The sequence below is a fragment of the Elephantulus edwardii genome, unplaced genomic scaffold (assembly GCF_000299155.1).
Source record: "Elephantulus edwardii isolate Elephantulus edwardi_28Jun2011 unplaced genomic scaffold, EleEdw1.0 scaffold00074, whole genome shotgun sequence".
In the NCBI taxonomy this organism is placed as follows: Eukaryota; Metazoa; Chordata; class Mammalia; order Macroscelidea; family Macroscelididae; genus Elephantulus; species Elephantulus edwardii.
Window position 1 is genome coordinate 6,888,658 of NW_006399824.1, and position 11,137 is coordinate 6,899,794.

At 39.6% G+C, this 11,137-nt stretch overlaps 2 protein-coding genes across 2 annotated transcripts in view; one reads left to right on the top strand and one right to left on the bottom strand.

Annotated features, from left to right (window-relative positions):
* Nucleotides 1-2,810, bottom strand: part of LOC102855223 — an 8,618-nt gene extending 5,808 nt beyond the window's left edge. The window contains exon 1 of the mRNA XM_006889034.1: nt 2,476-2,810. Coding sequence (XP_006889096.1) covers nt 2,476-2,810 — 335 coding nt within the window. The remainder of the gene's footprint in view (nt 1-2,475) is intronic.
* CTNNA3 (catenin (cadherin-associated protein), alpha 3) overlaps nt 1-11,137 on the top strand; it is a 2,453,748-nt gene that overhangs the window by 484,594 nt on the left and 1,958,017 nt on the right. The gene's annotated exons all lie outside the window — the stretch shown is intronic.

An 11,137-nucleotide genomic window follows, 5' to 3' on the forward strand; every position in this document is an offset into this window, starting at 1 on the left:
AAAAATAATAATAAATTTTTTTTAAAAAAGAGTTCTTCTCTCTCCTCACCCTCTCCAACATTTATTACTTACTGTCCTGTTAAACCTTGCTACTGCTACTGGAGTGAGATGGTGTCTTGTTGTAGTTTTGATTTGTGTCTCTCTTATTATCTGTTGTTTTGACCATTTCTTCATGTGTCTATTGGCCATCTGAATTTCTTCCTCTGTGAAATGTCTTTCCATGTCCTTTGCCCATTTTGTAGTTGTGTTCAGTCTTTTTCCTTGTGGAGGCCCTGTAGGATTTTGTAAACTTTTGATATAAGACCCTTGTCTGAAATTGTATTTCCAAATTTTTTTCCCCATTCAGTAGGTTTCCTTTTTATTCTGTTGGGAAAAGTTTTTGATGTGCACAAGGATTTAATCTTTAGAGGGTACAATTCGTCAATTTTATCCTCTCCAGATTGTGCATTTCTGGCTGCATCTGGAAGTCTCTTTATACCATAGACTAGGCTGTCTAAACTTGATCCCAGTTAGTTTTGAACTTTATTCCCAGATCTCTGATCCACCTTTAGTTGATTTTTTTGTATGTAGTATGAGATGTGGATTCTTTTCTGGCTTTCTGTAAGTAGCAGTGCTTGCTAGGGTCATATGACAAGAGAAGGAAATAAAAGTCACCCAGATTGGCAAAGAGATGGTTAAACTATTTCTATATGCAGATGATATGACAGCATGCACAGAAAACCCAAAGGACTCAACAAAATAACTGTTATGGTTAGTAGACCAGTTTAGTAGAGTGGCAGGATATAAAATCAATATCAAAAGATCAGTGGGGCTCATCTACAGTAACAAAGAAAACTCAGAGAGGGGAAGCAAGGAAGCAATACCATTTACAACAGCCAACTACATTCTGAGATTCTTGGGAATAAACCTAACTAGAGACACAAGAGACCTGTACAAAGAAAGTTGCAAAACATTTCTGAGAGACACAATAAAAGACCGTAATAAATGGAAAAATGTGCCCTATTCCTGGATAGGAAGACCCAATATTGTGAAAATGACAATCCTACCAAAAGCCATCTATGTGTTCAATGCAATCCCAATCCAGATACCAAATAATTTCTTTTTCAAGGAGCTTGAAAGGAAAATTGACAAGTTTATTTGGAAAGGAAAGGTACCTCAAATAAGCAAGACACTGCTGAAAAACAAAAATAAAGTGGAAGGCATAGCATTCCCTGACCTTATACACAGTGGTAGTAGCCAAAACAACATGGTACTGGTACAGTGAGAGGCACATAGACCAATAGAACAAATTTGAGAACCCAGAAATGGATCCATCTATATATGGTTAATTGATGACAAGGAAATAAAACCCAATAAATGGAGAAATGACAACCTCTTCAACAAATGGTACTGGCAAACTTGTTGTTGTTGTTATGTGCCGTCGAGTCGTTTGCGACTCATAGCGACCCTATGTACAACAGCCCTAAACCCTGCTCTATCCTGTGCCACACTCATTGCCTCTGACAAAACCATCCCGATTACCCCGGTCACTGTATCAATCCACCTCATAGAGGGTCTTCCCCTCCTGTGCTGTCCCTCTACTCTACCCAGCATGATGTCCCTCTCTAAAGACCTGTCTCTCCTTACAACATGTCCAAAGTATGTCAGGCGAAGCCCCAGAATCCTTGCCTCCAAGGAGCAGCCTGGTTTAACCCTCTCTAGGATGAATCTGTTTGTTTTCTTGGCAGTCCATGGTACATTCAATATTCTTCTCCAGCACCACAGCTCAAAGGAGTCAATTCTGCTTCTATCCTTCCTAGTCATTGTCCAACTCTCTGATGCATAACAAGTGATTGCAAAAATCATGGCCTGTATCAGGCGCACCTTAGTCTCCAGAGAGACACCATTGCTCTTCAGTACTTTAGAGAGGTCCCTAACCTCAGACTTTCCCATTGCAATACGTTTTTTTATTTCCTGGCTACTGGTGCCAAGAGTGTTGACCATGGAGCCAAGCAAACTGAAACTGTGAACAATCTCAATCTCTTCACCATCCATCCTGATGCTACCGATTGGTCCAGTGGTGAGAATTTTTGTCTTCTTGACATTGAACCTCAGTCCATATTGAAGGCTGCAGTCCTTGACCCTCTGCAGTAAGTGCATGAGGTCCTCCTCAGTTTCAGTGAGCAAGGTTGTGTCATCTGCATAACACAGATTGTTGGTAGATCGTCCACCAAATCTAATGCCACGCTTCTCCTCATAGAGCCCAACCTCTCGGATAATCTGCTGTGCATACAGGTTGAAAAGGTATGGAGATAGGACACATGGGGTGTTCACATGCCGGGCACCTGGTGCTCACGTGCCGGGCACCGGGTGCTCACCTGCCGGGCACGGGGTGCTCACGTGCTGGGGATGGTCTGCGCACGTGAGCACCCCGTCCCCGGCACGTGCGCACCTAGTGTCCGGCACATGAACACCAGGTACCCGGCACGTGATCACCCCTTTCCCGGCAGGTGAGCACCCCAGGCCCGGCACGTGAACACCAGGTGCCCGGCACGTGAACACCCTGTCCCTGGCACGTGAGCACCTGGTGCCCGGCAGGTGATCTCCTTTTGCCCGGCACGTGAACACCAGGTTCCTGGCACGTGATCACCCCATCCCCGGCACGTGAGCAACCCGGGCCGGCACGTGGATACCCGGTGCCTGACAGGTAAACACCACGTGCTCAGCACGTTAACACCCCTTGCCGGGCTCGGGAACACCCCGTGCCGGGCATGTGAATACCAGGTGCCCGGCACGTGGTCACCCTGTCCCCGGCACGTGCGCAGACACATCCCTGGCGGACACCCTTCCCAATTTTGAACCATGCAGTGTTGCCCTGCTCTGTTCTGACGACTGCCTCTTGGTCCAAGTATAGGTTTCGCATTAGCACGATTAAATGTTCTGCGATTCCCATTCTTCTCAGAGTCAGCCACAGTTTATTATGATCCACACAGTCAAATGCCTTTGCATAATCAATGAAACACAGATAGACATTCTTCTGGTATTCTCTGCTTTCAGCTAAGATCCATCTAACATCAGCTAAAATATCCCTAGTACCACAACCCCTTCTAAACCCAGCCTGGACTTCTGGCAGTTCTCTGCTGATGTACTGATAGAAGAAGAATTGATGCATTTGAATTATGGTGTTGGAGAAGAGTACTAAATGTACTTGCAAAAGAACAACCAAGTTTGTCTTGGGGAAAATGCAACCAGGGTGCTCCTTGGAGGTAAGAATGATAAATCTTCAGCTCATATGCTCTTGGCATGTTGTTTGGAAGGACCAGTCCTAGGAAAAATACAACATGCTTGGAAAGATAGAAGGTTAGTAAAAGAGAGGAAGACCCTCAACAAGAAGAATCAACAAGAAGAATTGACACAAAGTCTGTAAAAATGGGCTTAATTATATTAGAGATGGTGCATAGGGCGAGGTTCAGATCCTCCATTCATCGGATGTCGATCAGTTGGAATTAACTTGAAGACACCTAACACTAAGAACAATGCTTAGAAGATTTTATATTTTTATGGAATAAACAAGTAGAAGATCATGCACAGAAATGGTGTGTCTATTATTAAGACTACAACACATTTGATAGAAAGATTTTTGCATCAAGCCTAACTTCATCTGAGATTGTTGTTGTTGCATACCATAGAGCGGGGACCAAACCATAACTGATCCCCCCCGGCAAGTTTTCAGAGACAGTTAATCGCAGGGGAGGACATTGGCCCTTCTCCCATGGAGCAGCTTGCAGCCTCAAACTATGTACCTTCAGGATTGCAACGTGATTTCTTGCCACTAGACTACCAGAGCTCTTGATTAAGAGAGCATTTACTACGCTGTGTTCTATAGGAGATGCTACGGTCTTGTACCAGGAGATACAGGTGTATAGACTAGTAAACTGTTTATTTACTTTGAGTGTTGGGATAATCCATTACAGTGATCATAGCCATTGTTCTTGACATTTTACAGTTACTAAAAAAGCGCAGAAACTGTGCATAGTCACACAACATAAAATAATTTAAAAATAATAATGATTGCTTGTAACGAGTATTCATTATAGAATGCATTAAATCCAATTTGACAACAAAAGCTCATATTACTGAGTAGGTCAAGACACTCTACTACTTTTTGTAAATATTGTTCCTTTTACTGATTCAAAGTCTTTGGTACTCTTTATTAAGACTAAAAGTCTATCTTAAATAATCCTAGAGAGCAATACAGTGTTTAGCACCATATGTTTTTCTATAATCCTTGATAAATAATATCAAATGTTCATGTTCTGAGTTGTCTGTCTGACTATATCCAAGATTAAACTGGACAAAGATTATATGTTAGAAAACATCTGATGAATATTTCAAGTCTAATTACATCTTCTGATTACATGTAAGGAAAGTCAATTGGTCTGGTTTGTGAGTTGGTTTTGAATGGCTATAAGAAGAAAAACTATTTGAAGCACGTAAGTCAATTATAAGTTGTCATCATGAGTTGTCTGTCCCTAGGGATGCCTTTTAGAGGGACACATACATTTATTCTAGAAGATTGTGCTTCCTGACAGTATATGCAAACATATTCAGAAACTATTTATGTGAAAGTGATGGCAAAGCCTGTTTGGTTCCCTGGAATAGGTTTAACTGTTAAAAAGACAACATATTGAGATTTTCTTTTTTTCCATGTGCCAGTCATCATAAAATAACTCACCAGAAGGTCTTGCTTTTTGGGGAATTTCAGAGGAAGTCCCAAGAAACTGTGCTCAGGATCTATTTGGTTAGAGCTAGAGAAAGGGTTTATCTCATTAGAGTTGCAAAATCAAACAAGAAATAAGTTCTTGGGTGTGAAATGCCTCAAGTGCAGACAACTGGTTCTTCAATTGTAGATGAAGATTTTGTTTCTTTTAAAGTTTTATAGTTCTGTGTTACAGTATTTTAAGTCAGGTGTTAACTCAATGAATTTATATGTGTGAAAAATTGCGTTTTGAAGGTCAGCCCATTTCTTTGATGATTTTCTTTTGATATTCAATACAAATAGAAAAAAATTGGACAGTATTATAGCTAATTTAAGGATACTTGGTGGTTCAACAGTTGAGAACTTAACTGCTAACAAAAGATTAGCTGTTTGAATCTACTTCTCAGCTCCACAGAAAAAAAGATTTGGATATCTGCTTCTATCAAAATTATAGACAAGAACACCCTATGGGGCAGTTATACTATATCTCAAGGATTTGCTGTTGAGTTAAAAATCAACTTTATAGCACCTAACAACAACACTTGACTATGGGATCACAACAATTATGATGAAGATTGAGAAGAATGAGCATCTCAGAACACTTGAGTGTACTCATGCAGAAGCTATACCTAGACCAAAAAGCTGTTGTCTCAACAGAGCAAAGAAACACTGCATAGTTTAAAATTTAAAAAGGTATATATGTCTTGGCACCAGCATCCAGGAAATGAAAAGATGTATTGCTATGAGAAAGTCTGCTGCTCAAAACCTCTCCAATGTACTAAAGAGCAGTGGTGTCACTCTGGAGGTTAAGGTGTTCCTGATACAAGCCATGGTCTTTGCAATCACTTGTTGTGTTAGAAAGCTGGACAATGACTAAGAAGGATAGAAGAAGAATTGATGCCTTTGAGCTGTGGTGTTGGAGAAAAGTATTAAATATATGATGGACTGCTAAGAAAATGAACAGGTTCATCCTGGAGAGTGTTAAAACAGGCTGCTCCTTGGAGGCAAGGATTCTGAAACTTCATCTAACAGTTTGGACATGTTGCAAGGAGGGATCAGTCCTTGGAGAAGGATGTCATGCTTGGGACGGTGGCGGGACAGCACAGGAGAAGAAGACACTCTTCCGTGACTGGGGTAATGGGGGTAGGTGTGTCAGAGAGTGTGAGATTGGAGAACGATAGGGCAGGGTTTAGGGCTATTGTACATAAGGTCACTATGAGTCACAGGCGACTGGACAGCACATAACAACAACAACAACATGTCTGGAATATACCTTTTCCCTACATACCTATTCATTCTCTATGCACAACGAATCATTCAAGAGGCTAGACATTACAAAGAAGAATGTGACATCACTATCCAAAAAAAGATTCATTAATAACCTGTGTTATGCAGATGACACAACCTTGCTTATTGAAAACTAAGAGAACTTGAAATTTGCTACAGAAAACCAAGGACTATAGCTTTCAACATAAATTACATCTCACCATCAAAAAGACAAACATTCTTACCATGGGTCTGATAAGTAACATCATAATAGATGGAAACAAGATTGAAGTTAATGATTTCATCTTACTTGGATCTACAGTCAAAACCCTTGGCACCAGCAGAAGAGGTGGGAAATCTCATACATTGTTGGTGGGACTGTAAAATGGTAGGGCCACTCTGAAAGATAGTATGGCATTTCCTCTAAAAATTGAACACAGATGCTCAGTTTGACCCAGGTGTTCCATTACTAGGAATATATGGAAAGGAAATTAGGACTGAGACACAAATGGAATTTATACACCAATGTTCATAGTAGCATTATTCACCATCGCAAGAACATGAAAAGAGCCCTGATGTCCAACTACAACTGAATGGATTTAGAAATTATGATGCATTCACAGATGGGATACTATGCAGCACTTAATAGCAATGATTTTGAAGAATACTGCATAACTTGGGAGAGACTGGAAAGCATTATGCTGAGTGAACTAACTCAGTCCCATAAGGACAAATACTGCATAAGACTATTATTTTTAAAATAGAAGGATAATCTTGAATGATCCAGGTAGCATCAAAAGAAGATAGCGGGAACACTTGAAATCATTGTACCAAAAAGAAAATTTCTTCTACTTAAGGTCATATATTATATTTTTGTTTCTGGCTCTTTTGAGTTATCATCATGTTTTCTTTCTTTTTTTTAATTTATTATTAATATCAATGAACATTTACAGAGACTTTGGATTTCCTTTCATTCATTGTTGCACTTTTCTCCCCTCCAAACCCTTCCCCCTAGTACATTACCCTCTTGGAAAAGTAAGAGAAAAATTATTTCATTGTTTTACAATCCATCCCCCCAGGTCCACTCCACTATACAGCCTTCACTCTGGACTCCTGTCATGACAAAAATACCTAATCACCTATCCCTTTTAAACAGTTTTTCCCTCATCTGTTTCAATGCAGTATATATTATTGAACCCATCTTTCTCAGTCTTCCCCCAAGCCCGATGTCAGTCCTGTTTTACAGCAGTGGCACCATGCAGTATTTGTCCTTTTGTAACTGAGATTCTTCACTCAGCGTAATGTCCTCCGGGGTCACCATTTTGAATAATATTGCTCGAGTTCCTTGTTTGTCAATTCAGTGTAGTATTCCATTGTGTGAATATACCATAGCTTCTCCATCCATTCATTTGTTGATGGGCACTTAGGTTGATTCCAACTCGTTGCTTTTGTGAACAAAGCCATGATAAACATGGTTGTGCATATATCTTCTTGGATGTCAGTTATGATCTCTTTGGGCCATATGTCCAGTAGTGGAATTGCTGGGTCAATGGTATCTGTTGCAACTTTTGGAGAAAACGCCATACTGCCTTCCACAGTGGTTGCACCATTTTACACTACCATGAACAATGAATAAGGGTTCCAGTTTCTCCACAACCTCGCCAGCATTTGTTGTTTACTGTTCTGTTAAATTTTGCTATTCTTATTGGGGTGAGATGATATCTCATGGTTGTTTTGATTTACATCTCTCTTAGAGCCAGGGATTTTGAACACTTCTTCATGTGCTTGTTGACCATCTGAATGTCTTCTTTGGTGAAGTGTCTGTTCATATCCTGTGTCCATTTTTCTATTGGGTTATTTACCTTTATCTTGTTGTGGTGTTCAGGTATTTTTTAAATTCTGTATATAAGTCACTTATTTGATATGTCATTATCAAATACTTTTTCCCATTCCATCATCATGTTTTCAGGATTGATCTTCATTGTGGTGAACATCAGGATTTCTTTTTCTTTGTGTCTGAATCCTATTCCATTGTGTGAATATACATTTATTTATCCATTCATTTGACACTACCTTTTCATGTGGTACAATAAAGATCACAAAAAATGGTTTAAACCAACCAACTATAGAATTCATTTACAAAATTATTTTTTTTTCTCTTCTAACAGAAATCCAATACCCTTTAAGGAATAATTTTCTATCCTTCCCAACCCTCCAGCCCCTTGTAAATGCTGATAAAACTTTTGTCTCTATCTATTTCCTGTTTTAGATATTTCAGATGGGATAATAAAATAGTTTTCTTTTTGTAAAAAAATAGAAAGATAATGAGTAAAACATGTATGGGGGTGCAAAGGGGGAAGGAGTGGAAGTCAAGGGCTGAGGATGAGTAGGGGCAAAACCACAGGAATGCACATTTTGGTAGGTGAAGGGAAGGGGTGAAGGAAATGGGAAGGATCCAGTGGGATTGCGTAGTCATGGGCAAGGTCCAGTGGTGATTGATTGTATGAAATACAAAATGAATGAATAATAGAGTGAAGCACAATGTTTATGAACTATGTAGTCAAACCAATAAAAAAGAAAATTTAGAAAACATGTTAGAAAGCAAAACAAAACAAAAGAAATTGAAAGATGTATTGAAACGGGAAATCTGCTGTCAAGGACCTCTCCAAGGTGCTGATGAGAAGCTTTAAAGACCAAGATACTCCTGATTCAAGCCCTCATCTTCATTTACACTCTAAATATCTGAAAATTGGAAAGTGAATAATGATGATAGCGAAAGAATAAACACCTTTGAGTTGTGATGTTGGAGAAGAATACTGCTAGCCCATGAATTGCTAAAAGAACAAATAGGTCTTAGAAAATTAAACCTGGTGCTACTTAGAGGCAAAAACTATGAACTTAGTCTCACATACTTTGGACATGTTGTTAGGAAAATCCATTCCAGACCTGCAAACCTGAGAGAGATGTGTTATTAGTCGAAACAACTCCTTGACTATAAGGTGGCATGGGAATGGAAATTAAGCAGACCCTAAGTTATATCTTTTTGTTCTTTGGAGTTACTTATCTTTTAAAATGCTAATACTATGTGTCCATGATAAATGAGCTTTGCTGGGAAGGTGTGATGTAACTTAGAAGCAGCTGCATGGATGTTTTGGCAAATTGATTTTTGAAGTGGCCAAAGGACTTTTTTAGCAGCAGCTTAATAATCAACAGTTGTTTTGACTGGGATGAGGTATTACTGAATACTGTAAAGCAATCACTCACATTGACCTATGAGGTATATGGATTATGTGGAAAGAAATTAAGGAATTGAAGGCCAAACTAATGAAAAGATTTTCTAGAATCACATAACTAATAAATGGAAGTTTATTTGAACCAAGGGATATTTGCCTCCAGAACCCATATTCATGTTACAGTACTGAAGCTTTGTGCAGATAAATACTACAAACAGCTTTATGTAGCCAGAGGTTAAATCTATCCTTCAAGGAAGTCTAGTGGCCTAGCGAGGAAAGAATTGCATTGTCAACTGTTTGAATCCACCAATTGCTCTCATGGAGAAAGATGGACAATTTTCTCCTGTGCCATTTACAGTCTCTGAAAACCTTCTGAAGAATCATCTATGAGTTGATTTTGTTTTAGAGTAAAATAACTATGCATGCTAGCTGGCAGAAATAGTCATTGAATATTGAACTGATTTCTGAAATCTTATAGCCTACACTCTTGGTACCAGCAGCCAGGAAATCAAAAGACTAATTGTACTGGGAAAGGCTGCTGTCAGGGACCTCTCCAGAGTCTTGAAGAGCAATGATGTCAGTCTGGAGACTAAGGTGCACCTGATCTAGGTCATGCTCTTCACAATTATTTGCTATGCATCAGAAAGCTGGACAATGACTAGAGATGACAGGATGAGAATTGATGCCTGCAAACTGTGATGCTGGAGGAGTATTAAATATACCATGAACTGCTAGGAGAACAGACAGGTTCAACCTGCAGTGTTTGAAACCAGGTTGCTCCTTGGTTGCAAGGATTCTGAAGATTCATCTGATATATTGTGCGCTTGTTGCAAGGAGGCACCAGTCCTTGGAGAGGGACATTATGCATGGGAAGGAAGAGGGACAGAGCAAGAGAGGAAGACACTCGATGAGATGTACTGACTCAGTGACTGGGGAAATGGGGGTAGATGTACCAGAGAGGATAAGGCTGGCTCAGGATAGAGCAGGGTTCAGAGTTGTTGTACATAGGGTCACTATGAATTGCAAGAAAATCATGGCACATAACAACACAACATATAGCACATTCACAGACACTTTTATGCCATCAATTCTGAGTTTCACTCACCTACTAGCAAAGCTCCTTTATTATGCCCATATTAAGCACTGACATCTTAAAAGTGAAGTAACCCCTAAAACCAAAGTTTGTAGCTCCATTTACACTTCTCTGCCCTATGAACCTGGACAGATGGCTTTAGTGGTTCTTCTTCCTCTTTTGTAACACCTATTGTGCATGTTCCCTTTCTTTATTATGCGAATTGCCTGGTCTCTGATAAGAGGAAGACCTGAGGCTTCCACCCCTATCAAAAGATCTCTTATCTAAAAAGCCAGAAAATTAAATGTATGGATGCCCTCTCTTTCTTTATCACCTTGATATAAATGGACCTTCCATAACTTGTATAAGTCTTTCTGTATTATATAACCAGGAGGAGGGTCAGATATAGCTGCCCTGCTGATTATCAGATTCTCTCCCTCTTTTATCTATTTATCTACCCTTTCCTTTTTTTTTTACAGCATACCAGCATTTCTTTACTTTTAGTAACTGGAATAGTAACTGGGTTGCTCCCCCCCAACAACAGTTCTAACTCCACAGCACATAACAGCAATAATACATCTATACATCTTGATGAGAAACCAGCTGTTCCTGTGTAAGTTTGAGAGTCACTGAAGTTAACTTTCAGATAAAATTCAATTGACTCAAGGGCTAAGTCTTCAGTAGAAGACAAATGTCTTCATCTACTACCTGAATTAATGAGGGAGTACCATGCTCGGTGACAGAAATGGAGCTGGAGAGAGAATGATCGAATTTTGCACAATCAATGACTTATTCATAGCAAATACATTTTTTAAGAGGCATAAACGC